The sequence below is a fragment of the Corvus cornix genome, chromosome 12 (assembly GCF_000738735.6).
Source record: "Corvus cornix cornix isolate S_Up_H32 chromosome 12, ASM73873v5, whole genome shotgun sequence".
Lineage (NCBI taxonomy): Eukaryota > Metazoa > Chordata > Aves > Passeriformes > Corvidae > Corvus > Corvus cornix.
The window spans coordinates 11,764,496-11,789,041 of NC_046342.1; the positions used below are offsets into that span (position 1 = coordinate 11,764,496).

The 24,546-nt window shown below is 48.8% G+C and overlaps 3 protein-coding genes across 7 annotated transcripts in view; 1 reads left to right on the top strand and 2 right to left on the bottom strand.

Annotated features, from left to right (window-relative positions):
• Positions 1-11: 11 nt before the first annotated feature.
• On the bottom strand, positions 12-17,726 carry P4HTM (prolyl 4-hydroxylase, transmembrane). Its single transcript, XM_039559177.1, has 9 exons — positions 17,478-17,726; positions 17,326-17,407; positions 7,794-7,984; positions 6,681-6,777; positions 4,499-4,661; positions 2,705-2,890; positions 2,193-2,283; positions 1,622-1,745; positions 12-339 (listed from the first exon to the last, which is right to left on the bottom strand). The coding sequence occupies exons 1-9, from the start codon at positions 17,724-17,726 to the stop codon at positions 110-112; spliced, it is 1,413 nt and encodes a 470-aa protein (XP_039415111.1). The 3' UTR covers positions 12-109.
• On the top strand, positions 10,051-15,449 carry LOC104683329 (secreted frizzled-related protein 5-like). 2 transcript variants are annotated; one of them, XM_019280422.3, is made up of 4 exons: positions 10,051-10,459; positions 11,207-11,379; positions 12,299-12,388; positions 13,511-15,449. In XM_019280422.3, the coding sequence occupies exons 1-4, from the start codon at positions 10,134-10,136 to the stop codon at positions 13,849-13,851; spliced, it is 930 nt and encodes a 309-aa protein (XP_019135967.1). In that variant the 5' UTR covers positions 10,051-10,133; the 3' UTR covers positions 13,852-15,449. The 2 variants fall into 2 exon arrangements, with proteins under 2 accessions (XP_019135967.1, XP_010388455.1); XM_010390153.4 differs by having other exon boundaries at positions 12,302-12,388.
• A 154-nt stretch (positions 17,727-17,880) lies between the features above and the next one.
• The window catches only part of ARIH2 (ariadne RBR E3 ubiquitin protein ligase 2), a 36,252-nt gene continuing 29,586 nt past the window's right edge, over positions 17,881-24,546 (bottom strand). For all 4 annotated transcript variants that reach the window (XM_039558810.1, XM_039558811.1, XM_039558812.1 and 1 more), the window contains 4 exons: positions 23,535-23,678; positions 23,117-23,185; positions 22,106-22,189; positions 17,881-21,622 (listed from right to left, as the gene is read on the bottom strand). In XM_039558810.1, coding sequence (XP_039414744.1) covers positions 21,551-21,622; positions 22,106-22,189; positions 23,117-23,185; positions 23,535-23,678 — 369 coding nt within the window. In that variant the 3' untranslated portion in view covers positions 17,881-21,550. The remainder of the gene's footprint in view (positions 21,623-22,105; positions 22,190-23,116; positions 23,186-23,534; positions 23,679-24,546) is intronic.

A 24,546-nucleotide genomic window follows, 5' to 3' on the forward strand; every position in this document is an offset into this window, starting at 1 on the left:
CGGAGGCGACGCCCGTGTCTCCACGCTTTATTGGCGCGCGACGCGGCCCCGCCCCCCCGCCCTGCGCGGGAAAAAGTCACGTGCGCGCGGCAGCACCACCCCCCCGGCACTACAGCTCCAGGTGCACGCCGCTGTAGGCCTTGTCCACTGTCCACTCGCCCGGGGCTCCGGCCCCCGCCCCCGCCCCAGTCCCCGCAAAGCGCTCCATCTCCTGCTGGAACTGCTGCTGCCGCCGGCGGTTAGGGTCCACGTTGATCCAGTTGTTGGCGATCCACTTGGTGCCTTGGGTGACCAGGCAGCCCCCGTGCAGAGCGAAGTCGTCCAGCTCCCCCACCCAGCCTGCGGAGCAGAGCCCTGTTAGGCGGTGGCAAGGAGGGCAGGCACAGCTGGGACTGCACAGGGACATACAGCCAGCAAACACCAATGCCATCTCTCCTGCCTGTACTACCTGCTTGGATTTGAGCTCACATACATCTTAAAGGAGTTACTTTTCCAGGCACTCCCTCCATCTTGGGGCCATCTCACCCTAGCAGTTAAAAGGAGTTAGTTCATCAGGGCAGGCTTCCTAAGTGCAAAATGCCCATTGCCTCCATGTCTCCACTCAGCACAAGTGGCTCTCACAATCCAGATCACAGCAGCTGTTTTTCTCAGCTCTTCTGGAAAAAGTAAGGTTGGCATGGAAGAGATGGTGCTGCCACTAGAAGGCCCATGGAAGCCAGAGGCTTGCAGCCGCTTTAGAGATTGCATTTCAGCAGTTCTAAATGACCTGTTTACAATGATCCTATCATTTTTCTGTGGCAGACTTGCATCAGCAGCCACTTTCCATTTAGGAACAAATTGCTCATAAAACCACAACAGGGCTCTTTTCACAGGAGAGTGACAGTCTTGATATTATCACCCAACAGCCCAAACACTGGTCTTGTGACCTCAGTGGATTTTCTAGAGATGGAAACATGGGCTGCTCTCAGGGGACTTGGGATGCTACACTCCTTCCTCCCACCACAGCTCAAAGTCTGTCATGGAAACCCTCTGGAGTCATACTCACCAGCAGCCTTAAAAATTCATGTCGATTCCCAGCCTGTCAGGGAAAACCGCACTGCGCTTTGTGACAAAAACAGCCCCAAGGACACATCATGGGGCTGCAGCTGAGCTACAAAGCAGGCATTGGCCCCAAGCGTGGCATGGGGTGGCCCATGTGTCCCAGTGCTGCAGAGCTGATGGCCGTGCCTTTGTCTACCTCCCCTCCCCACCCCTTTGGGCAACACCACATCAGTGACACATTTTGAATTGCAGACCAAGTTCCAGCAGGAGTTTCAGCTCGCACAGCAGGATGAAAGGCAGCTGGTGATGGTGAGTGCAGCCAAGGTCTTTGTTTGCTAGCTAGTCCTGTCCCCCAAAGACATCAGGAGCCACTGACCTACTGCCTGTAAACAAAGGCCTTTCAGAGTCAGGAAGCTCCTACCCAGCTGGTGACAAGTAGACTCTACAGTTCCCACTAGCAGGCAGCTACCACCCTTTTTTTGGCTGTTCTTTGAGCTCCCAGCTGCAGCAAGGAGATGATGGCTGTCACCTACTGCAGTCCTACCCCTCCCAAGAGCCCAGTTTTGAAGTGAGCCGGTACCTTCTCCATCTGACAGGTAGTTGTACCAGAAGACAGCAGTGCCTTGCTGAGGTTTCACTCGCAAATTGCCCTTGTCACAGTTTTTCCGAGTATCTCGCAGGTCAATGTCATTCTGGATCAAAGACTGGAGAGAAACCATAGGGAAGATGTCACGAACACGGCTGGAACAAGGCACACGCACTGGTACGACCCTGCCCCTCACCCTTGCCTGAGTGTCCCACAGGATGGCTTAAGGTTGATGCAGGGGCTTTCATAACCCAACTGGAGCAGCCAGTTTCAAGCCCCTGGATGTTCATAACCTGTTTCTGAGCAGCTGCCATTTCTTAACACACTGCCTGACACCTCACACTTCTGAGCAGGGAAAGCTGAGCTGTCAAATCCCTGTGCCTCTTCCCTTGTCCTCAGAGCAAAAAGACTGTTAAGTGGAGCATGGTTTCCCCAAAGCTCTAGCTACAAATGCTACTGCACGCCAACCTCATGCACCAGATCCCTCCTGCAGCCATAGTGAATAAAGACATTCAAAAAGGGACTCAGAATCCCCAGGGGTAACATGTAGGCGAAGTTCATTTACCGTCTCTTCATATGTCCTGTTATCAGCGATAGGAAAGACTGTTTCACCTCCCCCAGTTACATTGTTCAGGTAGAACAGCACGGTCACATACCTGCAAGACAGAGGCTGTCAGGAGACACACCTGGAGCAGGAGGAGATGCACAGGGGTTGTCCATGCCCTGCCCCTCCATCATAAATACAGTGGCTCCTCCAAGACATCACATGGCACATGATTTACACTGTCAGCTTTTCTCCAAGAGTTAACACAAGGACAGCAAAGAAAACCCCTACCCAGAGTAGTGAATGGGCCTGTAGGCTCTGCTGGGGATGGCCCACCCACTCCGCTTTACTTGTGTGGGCCCACAGGATTTGCCCACCTCCCCTTTAAAACCTCTTCATGCCAGTGATGTCCTGAGCTGGTTTGTGAGCCCACAACCTGAGCACTGAGTCTCAGGTGAGATGAGGTGAAATGGCTCCACACACCTTGAAAACCCTCCACACCCCTTGTCTAACGTGTTCAGGGCAGAGCTTACCGGCAGGAGGTCTCAAAGGGAGCGCTTTCATTGGCAACAAGCTTCGTGTGGCTGCAGGCAGTCTCAGGGAACACGGGGCCACTGTCCATGTGGGCGTGGTAGTGCCCTCCTTGGTCATACCGCACAACCTGGAGGGGCTCGCTGTGCTCTACGATCTCAGGGGGCAAGCGAGTCAGGCGCATTACCCTGAGGAAGAGCAGAGCAGGTGAGTGGAAAGCATCCTCACCCTGGTCAGCCACTACTCCCAAGCAGTGAATAAATCCAGAGAAAGAGAAGCCCCTTCCCCAAAAGACCGGAGAGACGGATGGGCTGCAGCGAGCATGCCAAGAGACAACCAGGTCCTTACAGATCTGTTGGACCATCAGCATCGGCTCAGAAAGCCCTCATCAAGGTTAAAGAAAAAGAAAAAACAGAACAAAACTGATGGAAGCATCTCCAGCTCTCAGGAAGACTTTGCTTGCTCAGCAAGATCCCTTCTGTGCGTGTCCCTGGAGCCTTCATGTGCCATCTCATCACTTCTCTGGACTCCTGCACACCACCTACAGACCTTAGGGACAGTTAGCAAAGCACAGGGCCCCTGCTGAGAGTGAATGAGAGACTAGCTCTAGGAATAGTCTTATCACCTAACTCACCTTTCCCTGTTGCCTTTTCAGCAGCCTCCCCCAGGGCAGAGGGGCACTGGAAGTGATCAAGGAGACTGGAGCCCTCCTGCTCTGGGATTTTTCCACTGCTACATCTGAGATCATCCCCAAGGCAAGCAGGTACGTCTTGAGACCTGCCAAAGAACACTCAGAGCTCTGAGAATCTGGACCAGTGAAGCCCTTGGGGCAGGTGCAAGGAGAATGTGGCACCCGGGCAGGATGGCAAAGCCCCTGCAGGCGCTGCCTGGTCCCAGGGAGGGCTAACAGCCTCCTTCAGTGCTGTGTCTTCATGTCCTCCTGATAGTGACCAACTGGAAAGCGTACAAGCGGAATGCTGTGTGTGCTGGCTAGCTGGCACGGAGAAGGTGGCAGCCACAGTCTGCTCTAATCAAGGCAATATACAACCCCATTTTCCTACTGGAATGCACTGCAGAAAAGGAGTGGCCAACAGCTGTTTTTCAGGCCTCAGGACAGGTTTTACCCATGTTCTGGGTGAGGACCAACACCACAAGAACAAGCGATTCTCCAGCCAATTATCTGAAACTCACCACAACTACATGATTTGGCCTTCATGCTGGGCTTCAGCTCTTCCCAGTATCAAATCTCAGATGAAGGGAAGGGTAAGAGGTTCACCCATCTGCCATGAGCTGCCTTACAGTATGTGTGCTCGGAGGATTAAACTAACTTGGCTTATTTAAGGTGAAGTTTTGCTTTTTAAAAAGTCAGCTCTGAACAGCAAAGACAGATTTCAGTGAAATGCATGAGTAACTAAAGCAAACGACAGTAACTGCTGGCACCCAGACAGCATTGGAAATGGGCAGTTTCTCCCAGTAAGCTCAGTTACTAATTAGAATGAATGATTTCATATACTGCCAAATCTTCCTGGTTTTATAGGGCTGTTCCCAAAAGTGAATGGAGATGCTGAAAGGTTCGATTTTTCTTTTTCCCTTTCCACAGGACAATACAAATTCTTGTTCTAATGAAAACCTCCTCTCTCCATTTTGTGTCTGTGTTCATTGCTCTTTATACTCCAAAGACTTTTCACACAACTAGGAAGTGTGAATATTAGCAAGTCTGCCACTGCCTCTCCCAGCACACAGGTGGTGCTTGTGCCTACCCAAACCCAACCTCCCCTCAGCTGCCTGGCCCTTACCTTTGCCGAATGGCTCTCATGACCCGGTGTGCCCCCTCACCCTGGTACAGCCAGGTGTGCTGGCTGTTGCGAACCAAGTCACTCATCTTCACCTTCTGGCTTCCCATGTACTTGTGGAAATCACGGATATTCAACTGCTTGAACTCCTCCAAACTTAGCACACCTATGGGAACACAGGAAAAGCCACCTGACTCTGGCACAGGTAATAGTTATTGTGTCCTGTACTTGGAGAAACACCAGCTAAGGGCACTGCACAAACTGCCTTCCTCACAGTCAGGGTCCACTGTGTCCATCACAGGCTGCACCCCTTCTGCCCATGATCGTGGGCTCCAGCAATGCTCTCGCCTGCAGCAGAGGACACAGAGCAACCTGCCAAAGTGAACTGTGCAGGGTCAGAACTGGGACAGGCAAAACACCATTTTAAACTTTAAAAAGCTCCTAAAACACACAAATCAATACATCAAAAGAGAGAAACAGACACCAAAGTTCTGATATACACAAGAAAGTCTGTGCCACCCAATCTCTTGACGCTTATTACTTAGATATTTAAATCAACATCTTTAAGGACAGAGTGGGACACCTCAGACTACATTTTCTATATGACCTTGCAGGGTAATTAAGAAAAAGCCAAACCCAAACCAAGCAGTGCATTATCCTGCATTTGTGTAATTGCAACACATAAATGAGGAATGCATGACAGCATGGTCTTGCATAAGTAGAAATAACAGAAAAGCAAGAGGTATAAAGCAGTTTCTTCTAAAACAGGTATTTCTTGTTTGCACTCAACTGGAATCAGCAAGGACTCTTGCCTTTGTCAGCTTCAGGAAACTCCTCATGTTTGCTGTTTCCCTGTTCTGGAGAAGGGAAGCCTTGCACAGGTCCCTGGGCACCAGCATGCAGTGTGCTGCCCTGGGCTGCCCAGCACACACCATGGGCTGGGAGAGGAGCTCATTCAGGCAGCAAAGCCAGTGCTGCTGGGAGCCAGCTCTGCTCCCTGGGCACCAGCACCCCCTGGCAGGAGGAGGGACCAGCCACAAGGGTCAGCCAGGGACAATTCCTCAGGTGCAAGTGGTCAAGACCAAATGATCCACTGTTATTATTCCTACTGTCTCTCTGTCCCCACTTCCCCTTACTCCCCACAGTCTTTGATGACACAGTGCCACATCCAGGTTGTGACCTGGTCTCTCAGTGTCATGTACCAATCTAATAACAGAGGGAAGCAGCACTCTGGAAGCAAGGTCCTGCCAATAGCTCTTTAACAGGATCTTTCATTTGTTAATGTCCAGAATGGTGGAAAAGCCACTGAGGACTCAGTCAGACCCCTGCCAAGAATGCCACCAGCCTGGAGGAGAGTGCCCTCCGGATATTTATGCATTCACACTGCTACTGCTTCAACTCCAAAGCAGCTCCTCCTGGGCAGCTCTCAATGCCAGGTCACTGGAAGAGTGTGCAGAGCCTGTGCATTCACTTAATTTGATTAGGAAATGGAGTGTTGCTTAATTGAGGCCACTCTAATTAGAGCAGCAGAGGTTAGAGTGTATGTCCGGACCAGCAGGAGCCCTTGGGAGATGGGGGGCAGGAGGGGCAGAAGTGGCCTCATGGAATACAGAGAGGTTCCAGCAGCAGAGAGGGGGGTCAGCGCCAAAGGCTGACTGATAAGATCACCCCCACCTCCACTTATTCCACTCTCCCCTCACAGTGACATGGGGCTCTTGGCCTGCTGCAAAAGTCTCCCTGAAAAGGGGGGTGGCATGCAATGTGTGTCTGAACATCTGCATCCCAGGTAACAAGAGCTCTGTAGTCAGAACCTGAGCAGTCTCTCAGACCAGGGGAGCAGAAGCATAGCCCTAAGACCCTGTTACAGCAGGGCACGAACCAAGGCAGGTCTGACAGGGAAGAGGGAGTGCAGAGTTGTGGTCTGGTCCTGCTCCAGCAAGATCCAAGCCCAGGCAGTGGGACCACTTAGCTGCTAGAGTGGTGATGCAGGGGCAGGAGTGCTGCAGTAAGAGGGTTACACTGCATTTACTTTCCTGAGAAGGTCTCTAGAAGTGTTACTTCCCTTTGAAGAATTCAGCTAGAGAAACAGGCCTGGGCAGGGACATGGCTTATGCTCTCCCCCACACGGCTGTGCAAGGTGTCCAAGGTGCTGAGGGTGAAGGGATTTCCATGGAGCTGCTCTTACCATTCCCATCAGGATCAGCTTTGACCGCTGTATACATCTCCCGGATGTTTTCGGGGGTCATCCACCTGCCATTCCCTAGGCGGGTATGGGTCAACACCTGAAATTCATAAATGGATTAAAAAAAGGCACTGGTTTCTTGCACTCCTGAGCCCCTACAGATTCCCTGCATGAGGCCTGGTGGGATCTCCTCCACAGCACATCAGCCAGACCGGCAGCAGCACATCTCTGCAGAAAGACGACTGCAGTGAGTATCATCTGGCAGCCACACACAGAGTGTGGCTGATGAATGCTGTTATTTCCAGTTTAGGTCATGGCAAATGACTGCTGGGACTTGGTTAACCAGCCCTGAGGTGGAGAGAGCACAGCTCTTCCTCTTGAAGGGAAAGTAAAGCTATTGATAAAGTGAATGCTTTTACTTGTCCAAAGTAAGGGCTTGGAACAAAATTCTTCCCTTCAACATGTACAGAGAGATGCAGAAGCCTGAAGAGCTCTCAGCAGGCTCTGACCTTCAGAGAAAGCAGCCTTGCCCTGGGCTGTCACTGGCACAGCTCCCCATACTCCACAGCACTCATGGTGCACGGGATAGTTCAGACTCCTGGTTTCACTTGAAATGGGAGCCCGAGGAGGGACACACTTGAACTGCCAGGACTTGCCCTGATGCACCCTGCCATACAGGGCAAGGGTGCTGAAGAGCTGTGGACAAGGTGCTCATTATCCCCCTCAGCTCATCAATAGGTGTGGCTTTGTGAATTCACAGAGTAAATTCCCCACAGGCTGCACAAAGCAGGGCCGATGTGACAAACTCACTTCCCAAGACATACAGCAAGAGGCAACCCACAGCACAGAAACATTTAATCCAGCATATTCAAAACACACATGTCCTGCCAAGGACTGCTGCTGCCTCCCAATAGCATGACAACTACTGCACATTGCCCCAGAAACTCCCATTCTGAAGGCCAGCACAAGTTCTGAGACCTAAAATTAAGCTAATTGTGATTGGTATATCCTGGGGTCTGGCCCCACCCGAGCACATGAGTAACCAAGAGAGCATCTGATGAGGGGATGTGCCAGAGGGTCCCCAGCAAACCTCCCCCAGTCTGTCCCACACTCTACCTCTTTGAGCTGCAGCTGCCCATCCTGATTGTGATCCAGCAGATTGAAAATGTCCATCTGGCTGATTTCAATCATTTCCATGGCTTCCTCATAGTCCTCTGTTGGTAGGATCTGGCTCTTCTGCAGCCCCTTCAGCTTTGCCAGATGGACAATGAGCTTGCACTCCTCCTCTGTCAGGAAGTCAGGAATTTCTGCAACAAAGTGTCAGCAGCAACAGAGACTGAGGAACTGTTACAGTGGGATCCCATGCTGGTGGCAGGAGACTCAGGGAAAAAACCAAAAGAGGTAAGGGGGAAATTTAGGAACTGGCTAAGTTTGGGACATTCAAAAACACCCACCCTTCTACCAGAAGGGCTCTCAAAGAGCATACACCACACACCTGAGCTGCTGGAGGCAGGTATTTTTATAGCAGCAGTTCCTAAATGTTTGGATCCTGGGGTCAAGCCCTTAAACTCTCTCACAGATACCACAATGCACAAAGGAGTGAACAAACATGTGCGTATCACTGCATATTACCATTTCAAAGGTGCCATGTGGATCACAGTCTGGGAACTGCTGCTTTACTGGAAGGAAGGCCAAAAATCTTTACAGTGGGCAGTGGTGATGGCCAGGGTTTCAGACTTCCTTGCTCTCATGTGGAGAGGATGGCACTTTGCACTGGCACTTTGCACAAAACCAAATCCCTTTCAGGGGAGCATGGCACAGTGCTCTACTGTGAAACTCAAACAGAAAGGAGAAAAATTCTAACTTACTCCCTCTCATTCTCTTGATCCCCCACTAAAAATGCTCTTCAAATGTAATATTAAAGAGGAAGATACTGGACAGGGAGGATGCCAGTCTCCACACCCAGGTACCTCCAGCTTTCCTTTGTAGCACCAACCCAGCCGCAATCAGGCAATTGCACAATCCCAAGCAAATTGAAGTGCAGAGAAATACACTGCTGACCATGAGGCTAGGAGATTTTTAGCTGCATGGTACATGGGGCATGCACTTGGAAAGCACTGGCAAGGTTCCATCCCAGAGCACAGTTCGACTGTGGCCCAGGAAGTTGAGAGGATCCTCCTGGCTGGTGTCTGTCACAGCGAGGGTGACCTTGTTACCAGCTGCTGAGACTTTTGAAAAGGGAAAGAAAAACCACCAACGCAGGACAGGTTAAGTGCTCCTAGACCCAAGGTCCTGCTCTCCAAATTGCAGCTCCCTAGAGCTCCTGCAGGTATGTGCCAAGGACACATTATAGATCAACTACAGCAGCCATCCTCAAATGGAGGGAAAAAATTAATTACTTTCATGACCTGAAATCAACCCTATTAGCTCAAGCTGTCAATAAGCAGTTGGCTTCCTGCTAAGCATAGACCAGAACTAGCCCTGTAGAAAATGAGCTGTTCCTGAGAAGCCCCAGGAACACAATGCAGCCAGCTGTATCCGTAACACGCTCCAAGGAAACAATTTCCGCCACAGGCAGCACAGGGTCCTTGTGCCAGAGGATGCTTCAGAACTGGAGCTTCTACTGACCAGTTTGAACCTCATGGCACAGCACCAGGTCCAAATGAACCGTGTGCACTGGCAACCAGCACCCCCAGTATTTCCACTTCCCCAAACTGGGCTACAATAATGATGGCTTATGCTTATGGAATCTTAATTATGTGCTGGAGGAAGGACAATTCCACTCTTCAGTGGTAGCGACGGGATTGCAGAATGAAGTAGGAATTCTGTTAACTGGAAAGTGTGTGGTCATGCAGGTTGCAAGGTGAGGGGGTTTCCAGCTGAGTGCTGCCAATCCTGTCTGCAAACAACCTGGCTCCACAGCTGCAAATTAGTTCCTCTCTGCCCTCAGCTCTCTTAAACAGTTAACTTCTGGCTGTGAGACCATCCTATCTCCCTGCCTGCTCAACAATAGATCCAGCTAAACAAATGCCTCCTAATTGACTTTAAGCAACACTTGATTGCTTTTACAAAAAACAAAAGAGAGGAAAACATTAGGGTTTATGAAATAATGACTAATCCTGGAGCAAGAGAAAGGGGATGGGTTGGAGCACTGGTGTCAAACAGAGATTCAATCTTGGCTGAAAGAGCCCCAAGACACATGGGCCAAGTCATTCATCCCTCCCCAACTGCCCTCATTTCCACACCTGCTGATCTAAGCCAAACCCCTGCTAAAATACAAACAATCAGGGCCGCTGGCAAATGAAAACTGGAGCATTGTCTTCCCCATGAGGGCTCTGAAAGGGCCGCACTTAATGAGGATGGATTGACAAAGAGGTGGCTCGTAGGCTATAAAAGGCATCCCACAGTCAGGAGCAGCTCAGTCTGGGGTGTGCTGTTGGTTCACTCACTCCAAGCATGGTCATGTCCCACCGCAGGCACCCCTCGAGGATGGGTGGCCCGTGGCTGCTGGGTCTCCTGGCACGGCTGCTGCTCTGGGGCTCTCCGGGTGCTTGGGCGAGCTACCTGAGGAGATCCTCCAGCTGCATGCCCATCCCACACCGCATGGCCTTGTGTTACGATATCGGCTACTCCGAGATGAGGATTCCCAACCTGCTGGAGCATGAGACCATGACAGAAGTCATCCAGCAGTCTTCCAGCTGGCTGCCCTTGCTGGCCAGGGAGTGCCACCCAGACGCTAGGATTTTTCTCTGCTCCCTCTTTGCACCGATCTGCTTGGACAGGTAAGATGCTTTTACGAGTTACTTCAGCTGTAACAGTTAACTCCCCACAGGAGCACAACTACATGTGCCTCCTGAGAGAAAATGCATTCGATGTGATCTGTGCAGTCCCCAAGAAGCAGTGCTGCTGCTCTTGGCAAGGGACAATTGGATTACTCAACAGTGAACATCCCTCTGAAAGCAAAACATGAGCATTTCATATCACAGGAGCAGAAATATGTTCCCTCCTCGGGATTCTTCAGCTCTCTCACCCCAGGCACTGCTGCCACATGACCTGGCTCCCCCCTCATACACTGCAGTAGCTGCTGTCACACACCAGCTTCACCTCCCACCTCTGGTGCAGAGGGACCCCAGCTCCTGCCCCAAACACATGGTTTCTCAGTTTCCCAACTGTTCCAGCAGCAGAAACAAATCCCCAGTTTTGAGGTGCAGGTCTCAAAGTAGAGGTGCTAAGGAAATTTGGTGTGTAATCAGGCACCTGCAAAGATAAGCAGCCTTTGCACAACTAGAGAAGTTCCCTAAGGAGGTGAAGGGCTTCTGGCAGCTGCCTTGTATTGAACAGCCTTCTCCCTCCTGCCCTCAGAAATTCCTTGCTTGCTTCCTGGACATGAACGTTCAAAAAAAATCCAAGATCCCAAAATTGCCTGCTAACCCTTTAACACAGCCCTGTGCAGCAGCGGTGTTGCCAGGGCTCGACCCTCAGCCTCCTGCCAGGCACACGGAGGTGCTGACAGCCCATCCCCTCCCCAGGCTCATCTATCCCTGCCGCAGCCTCTGCGAAGCCGTCAAGAGAAGCTGCGCGCCCGTCATGGCTTGTTACGGCTACCCCTGGCCCGAAATCCTGAATTGCAACAAGTTCCCTGCAGATCATGAACTGTGCATCGCAGCAGTCTCCATGGATGAAAATTCCTCAAGCAGGAGAAGTAAGAGGTTTTGTCTTCATGTATTTTCCCATATGTAACACTGAAAGCTCAAAAGGATGATCCTACGACTTGTTTCTATTCTGCATATTTCTGGTTTTAAGCTGTATTTTAAAAAAAAAATTACAAATTCTAGTTTTGTTCTGTCTGGGAACTGTGTCTAGAAAATTAGCATAACATTGACTGTGGCTTGTTCCTCTCTCAGCTGTATTCATTAGCTCCCTGGGTGCCATCAGACCCTGCAGGGTTTGGGGTAGGGGGAAGGAAAGGCTGCAAAGCCTCCAGCCCAGGCACAGTGGGAGAGCTCATGAAGTGCAGACTCCCAGCAGCGAGACGTGCTTCCAGTGGAGCTACAGAGCTGCAGCTCTGATCTTTCAGCTCTGTCTAGGGCTTAAAAATATGCAAAAAGAAATGTTTTGCAAGCCTTCTCTTTAAACATTAGAAACACCATGAAGGGACATGAGCCTCTGCAGACATGAGTTACACCAGAAAAAAGTCTGTCTGAAGGACTAAATTAACACCCAGATACTGATGAATACTGGGGGAGATTCAAGAGCAGTTAAGGGAAGAACAGATATTTCAACAATATCATTTCAGCATCACTGAATGGAGTCTGGCCATACCACTGGTTTTGCTGTTTCATCCAAATTAGGAGATCTTCACTAAGCATTTTCACTGCTGCTTTAACATGCAGCAACGCGCACAAGCCTGAACAAAGCACAAGCAGTGTCTGCCCCAGTCACAGGAAGGAGAGTTTTAACATTTCCCACCCTGCCTGTCTGTGCTATCTTTCCAGGGCCTGGGTAGCTCAGGAAGAAGCATCACTAAGAAACAGCAAACCACCACTTGTAGATCTCAAAATTTCATTGTGCCTTTTCTAGTGTAGCTTGACAAGGGTGTTATAACCTAATTTCTGCTGCAGCAGTGCCCCGAGCCAGCTGCAAGGACTGCGAGCTTGAGGAGGCCAGCACTGCCAGGGAGATCCTGGAAAGCCTCTGTGCCAATGATTTTGGTGAGTACCCTCCTTCTCCTCTCAATTGGTGCCATTCCCTCCAGCAGCCAAACAGTGTCATGGACAGAAAATAGCTTTGCCATAACATATTGACTTGGAGAAACTGCAGCTTTTACAGCAGATACCAGGGATTTTCAGTTTCCACCTTACCTGTGAGGTAGCAGGAGGGCCTAGCTCCTGGCAGCACTGAAAGTGAAGACCTGCTTTATTTCTGTGGGCTCTGATTTGGTTTTGGTCTGTGACTGCTAAAAACAAGCAGTACTCTGGTTTTCCCTTGCATACAAACATTTCAATCAATGCCTCTAAGAATCTTTAGCAATGCCAGCTATTTCATACTTTAATACTGTTGTTCTAGTATTGTGACTCTCCCTCTCCTAGCCCAAGCAAGTTGCAGCACTGGCTCTGCTCAATCAGCTGGCAGGAAGTTTTCAAGCAACCATCCTGAATTCAGGCATATAAATAGAAAAATAAAAAGATTTTTCAATAAAAGCAAAAAGGTTACAAATCCTGAGCAGCTGTCAGTCATGTCACTTCCTGAAATCCCTGCTCAGAGAAAAGTAATTTGCAGACCAGGACTTTGATGCATCTGCTTGCTTGTGCCCATGATTCCTCCAGGGTTTCTCTTTGCCACTCTTATGAGGGAAATGGATTGAGGGAGAAGGAGGTCTTTTCTCCCAAGTAACAAGGACAAGAGGAAATCGCTTCAAGTTGCAACGAAGAGGTTCAGATTGGGTAATACGAAAAATTTCTGTACCATAAGAATTATCAAGCACTGGAACAGGCTTGGGGTTGAGTCACCTGAAGGTATTTGAAAGACATGTAGATGTGGCAGTTGAGGACATGGTTTGATGGTGAACTGGGCAGTGCTAGGTCAGTGGTTGAACTTGATCTTTGAGGTATTTTCCAACCTAAATAATTCTGTGATTCTAAGAACAGTGTTCACTACTGGAAACTAACCTCAAATGAGAACTTTTACAAGTTCACTGCAATTACAAAAGCTCGGACAGATACTTCCCCACATTACAGAGACAGCAGAGAAGCCTTGGGCTGGCTCTATGTGTTGAATTGGTGAGAGCTATGAAGAGTAAACAGAACTCACAGCTCTTTTTCCATCCCCTGCAGCAGTGAAAATCCGAATCCTGAGGAAGAACACCACCAGCACCACCACCATCTCGGACTTCGATCTGGACTCCTCCAAGCTGGAGGTGCTGAAGCATGGCCCGCTCCTCAGAACTGAAATCCCTGCCAGGCTCCAGCAGTGGCTGGACATAGATGCCACCTGTGCCCACAACATCATGCGAGGCACTCATGCAGGGGTCTTTGTTGTAAGTGGTGAAGTACAGAATGACAAAGTGGTGGTGAACAAGGCCTATGCCTGGCAGAAGAGGAACAGGAACCTGCACCAGGCGGTGCGGAGGTGGAAACATCACCGCTGCCCCGAACAGGCGGGACGGAAGGTCTGAAAATCTCAATTCCAGCAACAAGAAACTGCTCCCTTCCCTACGGCTAGAAAACTCCTTTCCCTGGCAGGTGGTGTTTTGGAGATGTACAGTTGTATTTCTAGGTGATTTGAAGCAGTCATAGTGCACAGATAGGGCTTCACTACAGATCCCGTTTTACCAAGACAGAGCTTAAGGATGCAGGTTTAACATGTTCCTCTCACAAGGCTCTGTAGATCCTGGATGTGCAATGTTCAGCTTTGTGTAGGATCCAACATCACAACAAAACTTAACTATGCAGGTGAGGACAAACTAGAAGAAACCTTTAATAACAGTTCCTTCTAGCTCTCATTATCAGAACTGGTATTTCAGATTCATTATTTGACCCTGAGACACTGATGTGGTCCAAGTGCCTGCTTGCTTTCTGTCCAGAGATTACATGAAAGTCTCCCTGACTGCGAAGTAATACTTTTTATGTAATGGAGCAAATACTTTACTCTTGAACAGTCTGAGGTAAATTAACCAGGAGAAGAACCCACCCCGGCTATGCCCAGCCCCTTAGAAACTACATGCTGAACTCTGCTCTTGAGTCAGGCTGTCCCTTCAGCTTCCTGTGCTGAGAGTTGATGAGCATCCACACAGGCAAAAGGAAACAGCCATTCTCAAGCAGGAAAGGCACAGAGCAGATAGCTGAGGGTTTCTGGATAACAGGGAAAACTATTTTTCCACATCAGAAATTCAGTGTGGATCAGAAGATTCTGGTAACTGGGGATATCACAAGAATGTTGAGAAAAGCAGAGCATGAGTGAGACATCAGCTGTTCAAAGCTCTGCTTTGGTGTGAGCAACAGCTTTGCTTGGGACTGGGAAGCGAGTCCCAGCCCCAGCACAGTAGGATATTGCAGTTCCGATATGGGAGCAGGGGAGAAACCCTCCACAGCTGCCTGGCCTTCCACCTGTACACAGAGAAGAGAGAAGATATGGGAAAACTCAGTCTCACCAAGTTCTCTGCAGCTCACTCTCTCACCCAAGCAGGACTGTCACTCCCTGCAGGGGTACGCACTGTGCTCCAGACGACAGAGCAGAAAACAGCAAATCCCCAAATGAGAAAACAGATCGGATTTCTACTGCCTAACAAAGCACTGTCCATGGAAAGTTTTCCATATTGGCTTAAACCTGTGGCTGAAATAAAAGAAAACAAGGGGAAAAAACAGCCTTTGGGAGGAATGCTTTCTGCCTTGTTGGTGATGCCTGTGCACAGACCGCTGCAGGCTGCTGGAGACACATCGGTCTGCTGGAGACATATTGCCTCCCCGTGCTCACAAGGCACACCAACAACCCACGCTGTGAGCTCCTCCTCACACTGGTGTGGGCTGAAACGAGCGCTCAGACACACTGCAATTCAGCTTTGCCCTGACATTTGTGCAGTGATTACTTTTCTTCCCTGAGGCTCAGAAGAAAAACACAGCGAATTTTCCTATTTTTATTCCTCCCCACTGTCTTGTCTTAAAAACTGCTGCCCAATCCACAGAATCTGCTGTCAGGTGGTCCCTGCAATGGCAATATCTTCTGAACAGACTGCGTTTGTAAAACAGAACACATAAAAGCTCTGAAGGTTGAAAAGGCTTTGTCTGATTTTTTCCATTAGTAGGGCTATTTGGTTACTAGTGTTTCCCAACTGAAAATCCACAGATGGTCTGACTTACAAGCTCTAGAAAAGAGGCCTTGTAGCCAGAGGGCGGAAAAAATAGGGCAGGGTTTTTTTCATAGCTCCATAAAATACACTTGGGTTTGATGCAGATGTGACTTAGCCACACTTAAAAAACAAACCTAAAGTTCCCCTACGATGTCCAGCCCATGCTCTGAAGCCCAGAGAACACATTAAATCATTTATGAGTGCCTGCTCCTGTGGTCCCACTGCAGCCTGCTCTGCTGAAAGCAAAGATGATAGACCAGGGACTGTTTCCTTAAATTCTCTTGTATGCTGCAGCACTTTGTGTTAAATCCCCAGAAACTCAAGAGTCTTTGCTAAGGACTTCTGTATTTACCAAACACAACCAAGTTAAATACACACTTCCACTAATTTAAGCAACAGAGGTGCAATGCATTAGTTTTTTTAAACCAGTTGAATTAGATTGGTACTGCTTGCATAGATAGAGAAGTCTCTGGAAGTCTTTTAAAGTCAGATCTGGCTCCTGGCAGGTTTATCCGGGAGATAAGAATTGTCTTGCAACTTGCAGTTTCTAAATAAGGGACTCCTTATCAGAGGACAAAGGAGAACAGACTTGTGGCATCTCAAATAGTGAATGTCTGTCACAGTCTGTGATGGCATCCTTAGGGAGCAAAGCTTCCCTCAAAACCAATGGAGGTGCTGGAACAAGAAACTAAAAACTGCAGGATTACTGCTGCCAGGACAAACCTGCCTTTTATCATCCTCAGCACCTTCCTTGCAGGCCAGGACCAACTGTTTCACTTCAGTGGAACTGGAAAGGCTGGGAAAAAGGAGACAGGGGTTTTCCTGAGTGAAAACCAGAGCAATTGCCTCAACCGTGGTTCTGGTAATGATATCAGTTTTGTGATGCTGTGGGGTTTTATCAGATCCAGGTTGGTGTGTCTATTTAGTGAATGTCAGAAATCCACTAAGAAATTCAGGGTGAGGTTTTCAGTGTGTATGATCTACTTGGAAACAGAAAAAAAACCCCTCTATTTATATTATTGAGAAAGCATCTGAAAGATTCTCTACTTTCTTTTCAGAAAGAACAGGTTTTCTCTGACTTTGCAGTAGTAGGAATTTTGTAATGATTGATCCCCCCCAAATTATTACATTGTCAGTGGATTTCCAGAACACAGAGTTCAATTAGTGAGACTTGACCAGTGACAGCAAAACCTCACAGACAGGTAAAGAAGATTTAAAAATATCAAAAAGGCAGATGTTGTGTGGTGGTGTATCAGAGAAGCCAAAAATAAAGATAAATCTAGAACAGAACATGAAATGGTGGAAGACTTAAAATCTATCAATTCTCCTGTTACTCGTTTCCTCAGTGCTGAAGCACCAACACTAAATTGCTTTTTCATAATTTATTAACAAAAGTTTGGGTATCTCTTGTCCTTTCCTTACATTGAGCATCTTCTTCATGCTTCTTGCCAGTGATCTGCTGTCTATTCCTAGTATTTCACAGAGAATCTGAAAAACCTGGAAAGGTTAATCTTCCAAATTCTTCAAAGTGAGCCATCCAGAATAAGTAACCTCTGCGAATTTTACATTAAAATACCTTAAACGATACCACACTCTTTCTAACGCAGCCCCAGGGAGCAGCAGCACAGGGAGGTGATGCCAACACGCGGGAAGTCATCTTCCCCCGAGTGGGTGTAAGACAGCGGCGGGTGTCAGACAGACACGCACACACACACACCCCGCTCCGCCGTCAGGACGGAAATCCCCCCGCTACCGCCGTGCCCGGGCCCGGCAGCAGCTGCCCCCGGCGGGGCCGGTACTCACCGAACAGGAGCGGCTTGAGGCTGAGGGTGCGCACGGCGTGGGCCCTGCCGGGCACCAGCTCCACCCGCTGCGTGTGGCCCACCTGCGGGGAGAGCAGCGGTCAGCGGTCAGCAGCCAGCGGCCCCGGCCCCAGCCCCCGGTCGCGGCCTTGCCTTGATGCCCTCGAGGCGCGGGAGGGCGCGGGCGGGCGGCGGCGGCGGCGGCGGGGGGGCGGCGGGCGGCCCGCCGGGCTCGCCGGCGCTGAGGTGCACGAAGAGCAGCAGCCCCAGGACGTTGAGGACGTAGAGGTGCGCGAAGACCATGAGGACGAGGAAGTAGGGGCGGGAGCAGACGGGCCGCGGGCGGCCCCCCGGCGGGCCGGGCAGCGGGGGCCCCTCGGCCCGCGCCTCCGCCGCCGCCATCGCCCCGGCCCGCCCGGCCCCGCGTCACCACGGCAACGGCCCGGCGGGCGCTGCGTCACCGCGGGGCGGGGACAGAGGCCGCGGGCGGGGACAGCGACACGAGCCCCCCCCGCCCCTCCCCATCCCGCTGCTAAGAAGAGCCAGGACACCGCCGAAGTTAGAAAGTCACAATTTATTTCAAATAAACCACGGGCACACCTCTGGCAACCGTCTCCCGGGCGGCTTCCACCGCCCATGCCCCTCTCCGGTGCCTGCGAAGAAAAGCGAGGGGTGGAAGCAGTCCTGTGCCCTCCCACACACCTCAACGCTGTCCCACAACCCCAACCAGACCGGGGCTGAGAAAGGAATTCCCAGAACAAGTGCCTCATTTAAAAATAAAGTTCTATTTTTTACCTGCTTAAAAAGTCTAAAATTTAGAGTGCAAGACTATAGTACAGAAACCTCCTGCTGCCCCATCTGCGGGCGGGCACAGTGACTTCGCTGCACAGGGCAGCAGTCATGCAGTTTATATATAGTGTCAGTAGAAAACGTTTTGTTACAGTCTGGGAAGCCTGAGGACGAATAGAGATGAGGCAGCCAATGCACTAACGCAAGCGAAGCCCAAATAAAAGAGTACCAGATGCAAGGATGGAGAGGTGTCAGGCTGGCGCAGGAGCTGGAAACAAGTGCAAAAAAGAAAAAAGAAAGCAAACATTCCACGTCTGTAGCAGTAATGCATCAAAGGGAAACTCGTACCTTAGAATTAATGGCTCCTGAGCCACTTTTTATTACCTACACCTATGTAACCTTGCTAACTCAAAGAGGGCCATGTACTTCTTAGAGGGGAAAAAAGTGGCCTTTTCTTTTGGTGTTGAGAACCCCCATTTCCTTCCTGTCACCTGCCTCCTGAGCAGTGTCATTCACCTTACACACAGAGCCAGCAGCCCCTGTGCCCTGCACATTTCGTGTTGAAGTCTATGACTTTCTGCACAACACCAATACAGAAATGGTCCTGCCTGGGGGGCAAGAGCAAGTCCTGTTGTTTTCCCAGAGTATACCAATAGGATCTGTGGGTGCAACGCAGGACTTTCGCCACTTTCAGAAAGAATGTTTTGTTTAAAAATAAATGGAACTGTTGACAAAGCTCTAGCTTCAGAAAATTTGAAAGAATTAGTGGGTGCACTGTGCAATCCTTATTACTGTTCCTCAGCCAAGCATCTCAGCAGCCTGTTCAGTAAGCCTGGCCACAGCTATATGGTCTGGCTTGTCTACAAACAAAGATAAATATTTTGTTGGGGCATAGAAAAGGGAGGGAGGGAAGGAGGCTGGGAGGGAGACAAAACCTCATTCTCATTTAGCTCAAAGCTGGACAGTTATGTAACAGAAGTGAAAATTCTTTGGGATTAGGAAACTCCACATACCTGTTCTGCAAAGGGATTAGGTGTCAAGATAGTTATGTTTAGACAAGAACACCAGTTTTTGTCCTAATCAGTACTTTGCACATTACATTTTTAAAGAACAGCTTAAATATTGGTTCTATTCATTGCAAACTGCTGGGTCCCAGCAAACCTTCCCCCCTCCACTATCCCTTCCCGTGGAAGCAGCATGCCAAGACTTAGCCAATCATTTGGGAAGGGGAGGAGAGACTGACCTCTAGGATATATCATGAGGAGGGCACAGAGAGGCTGCTGCTGGGTGCAGAGTAAGGAATGAAGTCAAGAGACAGTGGCTGGAGCAAGGTCAAATCTATCTCTATGGTTCCAGCCTTGAGGGGAGCCAGAACAGGACAGAGGAGGAACACAAGGAGCCATGGCTATGGAGATCTCTTGCACAGCAAGCAGTGCTGCTCCCAGAAACTGCAGACTCCTTCCCTGCCCTGCTCGCTGGCTCCAGCCATCTCTCCACAAGCCTGCCCTATCCTCAGCTGCTTCTGCTGTAACACTCACTCCACGGCCAGCAGCTCCTCGCAGTGCATTCCCCTGTTCCCTGAGGATAGATCCCACACCAGGAGGGAGGAAGGAAAAGGCCTCTCAGTTTGACATTTTCTGCTGTGTACAACAAGCATGGCCACAGGATTAGCTCCTGTGACAGCTACTCCTTGTTTAAACCAAGTCATCAGTCTTGATAAAATCTATGAGCCCAATTACACCTGCTGCAAATACCTGGGCCACATGTCTCAGGTACATGAAAGAGGCTCCAACAGCAGAGTTAGCTTATTCTGACATGCAGGAATTTAGCACTTTTCCCCCCTCCAGTTTAATCTTTATCAAGTGACATTGCATAAGAACAATACAGGGATGCATCAAAGGCAACACTTCCAAATACAGCATGGAAGAGAACCCTGTGAGTTCCCCACAGAGGTGAAAATTTCCTCAGATCAGACTCCAGCTGCACCTTACTGGCTGCAAACAACAAGCTCCTGGTGCAGGTGACACAGATGTCTGTGAAATCCTAATATGTGGCCTGCTTCCTGTAGCAAACAGGCAAGGATCAGCATTTAAGTAACCTTTTTCATGTTAACCCCTACTAAGATGAACTAGGTTTTCATATTTTTATTTTAGTGTATATTTTACATTAGAAAAGAGAATGTTAATAAAAAAGCTCCACATGCTCCTAACAATCAATTTTCTGATAAGTTCCCACCAGCATCAATACTAATATACAAATAAATTAATTTCGCTAGTTAATTTTCTGCCTGGCTTGGTGCAGGCTCTGCACAAGCAGTGCACCTGTATTCAAGTGCCCGTCCACATTGCCAACACCTGCCAGGGAGTGTGTTGTACATAATCTTTCCTCCTCATAATGTAGTGGTGTTCAGTCTCACTTTGATGAATGAGATCAAATTTTCTCAGCCACGCTACCCAGCAGGCACAAATAAACTTTATCAGGCTGCATGGCACTGTTATAACATGGATTCTTTCACTCTGCAAAAGCCCCAAGCCTTGATTAACAACTGTATGCTACTACTCCCTCATCACTCACTTTGGCAATACAACATCCTCCCACAAAAACAAGTAAAGCAAAAAATCTACATGGAAGACCTAAAATTCATCAAATGCAGAATCTGATTTCTCTCAATTTCTCTCAAACTCAAGGCATATCCCCCAATGCTAACGTGGTCCGTCCCCTGCAATTCCTCTGTTTGCTTTTGTTTGTGTAGCTGGATTTTGCACAGCTGATATACAAGAAAAAGAGATGTCACATGTGATCATACTGAACCAAGGCCACTGCCGGCACTGTCAGGCCAGACACAGCAGCAGCCACCCTTAACACCAGCCACTCTCCTCATGCAATGCCAACGCTGCAATGCCCTGGTTAAAGGAGCATTGGAAAATCGAGCTGAGACATTTTGTAACCTCCTTCAGTAACTAGGAGGATTTTTGGGTCAGAGGAAGGGAGAGGGGGAAAAGCCCATTAAATTTACAAGCAGATTAAGGAAAAACACTCCACTGCCAATTTATTTTTAAAAAGGGTTGTGTGTTATTCTAAGGTTTGTCTGTATATTTGTACAACCGTTGAAAATTACATGAACTGTAATGATCTAATACTATTAACAGCCATTCAGAAAAAAACTCCCTCCCGTTCTGAAACCATCAAGGGCAGGAGGGAAATGGCCCAGGAAATATGCCAATCTGAGCTCTGGCCTCTAGCCTGGCAGAAACAGAAAGAGAACGATAAGAGAACAAACTGGACTAAGAGGTGGTGTTTGCATGTGTCTGACTTGCAAGGGGAGGGGTGGCTTTGTCCTTGGCCGTGTTCTCCCAGAGGCAGTGCCTGCTTATCCCAGTGAAGCTGCCATCACTTCACTCGCTGCTCTCACCCCTGCACTGTCACTTCCTCCTCTCTTATGTGTCATGGAAGTCTTTCAGCAGGGTCCTCCGTCTCTGCTCTGCTATGTGCATCTGATTCTCTAAGTCCTGGTAAAAGAGAAGGTACAAATTGTTAGCACAAGCTCCCTGGAGAAGACCTCATTTTCCTTAGGGAGACACTAAACTCCAGCCTGAGAAGCACCCACCATCACACACTTCATATGCACACTCTGCATTACAAGATCCCAGATCCTCTTCCTTTTTATGTGGCTTCCTCAGCAGTTACCTGACTCCTTCTATGTTTAAAATGCTACACACTTAAGAATCCTGCTTTTCACCAGAAGGCTGCATGCAGTCTCCTCCAGAGTTCTATGGGACTTGTTCCACTTTGCAGGAATCCCTGCAGCCAGCCCTCCCTCCTCTCCCACAAGGCAGTGAGCACTCTGCTTCTACATCATCTGCTGGCTAAAGGTGGTTTCTGGATCTATTTCTCAGAACCCTCACCTGAGAGCCTTAGTGCTCCTGCAGAAGTGTTAAGCCCAACAAGCAAAATCTGGCCAACAGGCCCAAGCAAGCAGAAAGAACACTCACCCCTCTGTCATAGCTGTCTGCTCGCTCCACCTTCCATGAGAGATTTTCAATTTCAGCTTCCAGCTGGGCCTGCTGGTATTCAAACTGCAAAGAGCAAAATTAGAGACATCAACAAGAAACTAGTTTAGTGGAGCAGTTTCATACCACACATTGCACTTGAGGAGCAGACAAATGTGTTCTGCTGACAGCAGAGCTGGCAGAGCAGGTTTGTGTCTCCTCCTTATCCACCTTCACCTAGATGGTGTCACCCCTTCTGGGTGCTTCTTGTGTAAAAACTCCCCAAACTGCATCACACAAAATTAACCTAGTCAGCCTAAAAACACTGCAAGTGACAAATATCTTCTAATTAATTTTATTTTGCCATAAACAGGTCACAAAATGCTCTCATAAGCAGCTCTGCAGGCATAGTGGAGGGGATTGTTAACCACTGCTGAGAGCAGCAACTTGTTCCACTGGCACAGTCAGATCCAGAAGAGAACATCTATCCAAAGCCTTAGAGAACATATGATGCCATGAAGAAAGATTCTGTAACAGGTTTTACAGGACAGCTGAGTCAAAGGAAAATCTCTTCACTGAATTCAAGATTATTTTTGTACTTTTTCAGCCCATGAGATGCACCAAGCCAGCAAGGAACTTACAGCAGGAATAAAAAGCAAAGCTATAACCTGATCCAAGGAAAAGCTGTCCTCCAGCAGCTCTTCACATGAAATATGGCCCACAGCATTGTGATAAATCTTACCAAGAAATAAATGCACACTTCCAGCCTCAAAACATTCTGAATAAATGGCTTGTTAGTGAAAGTGAAGTCCCCTGGGAAAATAATGTACTGTATATGAGGACAGAGCTGCTGGTCGACTTGAAGAGGGAAGGTGCAAACCCACCTATTTATCCTGTCCTTACCTCAGACTGAGGAGTAATGTTTCAGACACTGCCCAGCTCTGGAATTCAGCCCAGCATGCTGCCAGCTATACCCCAAAAAGTTAACAGCAAAAAAAGAACAGAACATCTTACCAGCTTCTTTCTGGGACCAGACTCCATGTAGTAGGCATATGGATATGTGTACTGCAGGGTGTAACGACACTGTCCAAGAGCGGGAGGAAGAGAGAGAGAAAAGGACAGGAGTCTCAGTCTTGGAAGTCAGCACAGTCACATTTATCACTACAGGCTAAGAAGCTACCTCCTGACAACTGGACACTTCCTGGTAGAATTTCCTACACCTTCCTTGGAAGAACTTATGCAGGTCTGTATATTGTGGAGTATAAGTTCTCAGAGGTCACTTCCAGATGATTTTTGGTTAGTTCACGTCCTAGACCAGAGGTACTGTCCCACATAACCACAACTCTAAAATTTCCTTCCTTACCTGGTGTTATGAATTTAGCATTCTGGCACGTATTCTCTTCTCTCTGCCAAACAAGATACAATTACCCACCTTTGCAAGTAGTTTTGCAGCATTCTGTAGGTATTGCCAGTCTATCCATGTTCCCAAGTTGTTCATAACTCTTTCTTGGATTTTTTCCTGGATTCGTTGGTATGTCTGTGCCTCCAGCTGTAGGCTTTTATTGTGATTCTCCCACTGCAAGGGGTGGGGAGACAGGGAAAGAAAAAAATGGCATGAGAACAGAGTACTACTGCTGTAAAAGCACAAGCTCTAGCAAGCAGAAATTGGAGTGGGGCAGGAGTCCAGCAAGGCAAGACATGCTGTGGGAAAGAGGCAAGGCAGCACCTCCAGTAGCAAGTGGCAGAGGCTGTAGACAACAGACTGACAGCAGCAAGAGCAGGGAGCAAACCCACCTCCTCCGAGTGGGAATGCCCTCTGGTCACACGGGGACCTTGTGCTAACAAGGGGGAAAGTCATGGTGATTCCTCTACTTAAATGATTTCTATAGGAAGGTCAAGAGTTTAAATTAATATTTGACATGGGCTCAGTGAACTTCAACATCCATGTGCACATTGTAAACATGGCTATTTCCCAAAGCCTGTTGGTCTGGAGAGCCAGGAATGAAGACATTTATTTTATGACAGGACTTGGCTCATGCTGTGAAGAATAAATTCATTTTAATGGGGAAACTGAAATGCAGCAGTATTTAACCTCTACCACATTCTCTTCTAGAGATGCTGTTGTAGAGTTGCTCTGCATGGCCAGGTGCATGGAGCCTGCTGTGTGGACAGAGATGCTCTGATGGCAACTTTAAAAAAATGTGATTACATGAAATTTTAGTAAAACCTTGCTACAGCCAATGGAACTTTGAACATGGAAGAGTTTATTTCCTTTTTGTCTGTATAAAGACATACTGCAAGGAACAGAAGTTCCCCAGTCCTGAAAGGAAATCATTGGAACAATATCTATCTACTGCAGCAGCACTCAGCCTGCAGGTACATGGTACAGTGGCACAGGTAATACTGATTTTCTCTGGCACAAGGGAATATAGGAGTGAATACGA

Excerpts from the sequence above, each read along its gene's own strand:
- P4HTM (XM_039559177.1), bottom strand. The coding sequence starts at position 17,726 with ATGGCGGCGGCGGAGGCGCGGGCCGAGGGGCCCCCGCTGCCCGGCCCG. Across the intron at positions 17,408-17,477 it reads CGCGCCTCGAGGGCATCAAG|GTGGGCCACACGCAGCGGGT; the intron begins GCAAGGCCGCGA and ends CTCTCCCCGCAG. Across the intron at positions 2,891-4,498 it reads ATGAGAGCCATTCGGCAAAG|GGTAATGCGCCTGACTCGCT; the intron begins GTAAGGGCCAGG and ends GCTCTTCCTCAG.
- LOC104683329 (XM_019280422.3), top strand. The coding sequence starts at position 10,134 with ATGGTCATGTCCCACCGCAGGCACCCCTCGAGGATGGGTGGCCCGTGG. Across the intron at positions 10,460-11,206 it reads GCACCGATCTGCTTGGACAG|GCTCATCTATCCCTGCCGCA; the intron begins GTAAGATGCTTT and ends TCCCCTCCCCAG. Across the intron at positions 12,389-13,510 it reads CCTCTGTGCCAATGATTTTG|CAGTGAAAATCCGAATCCTG; the intron begins GTGAGTACCCTC and ends CATCCCCTGCAG.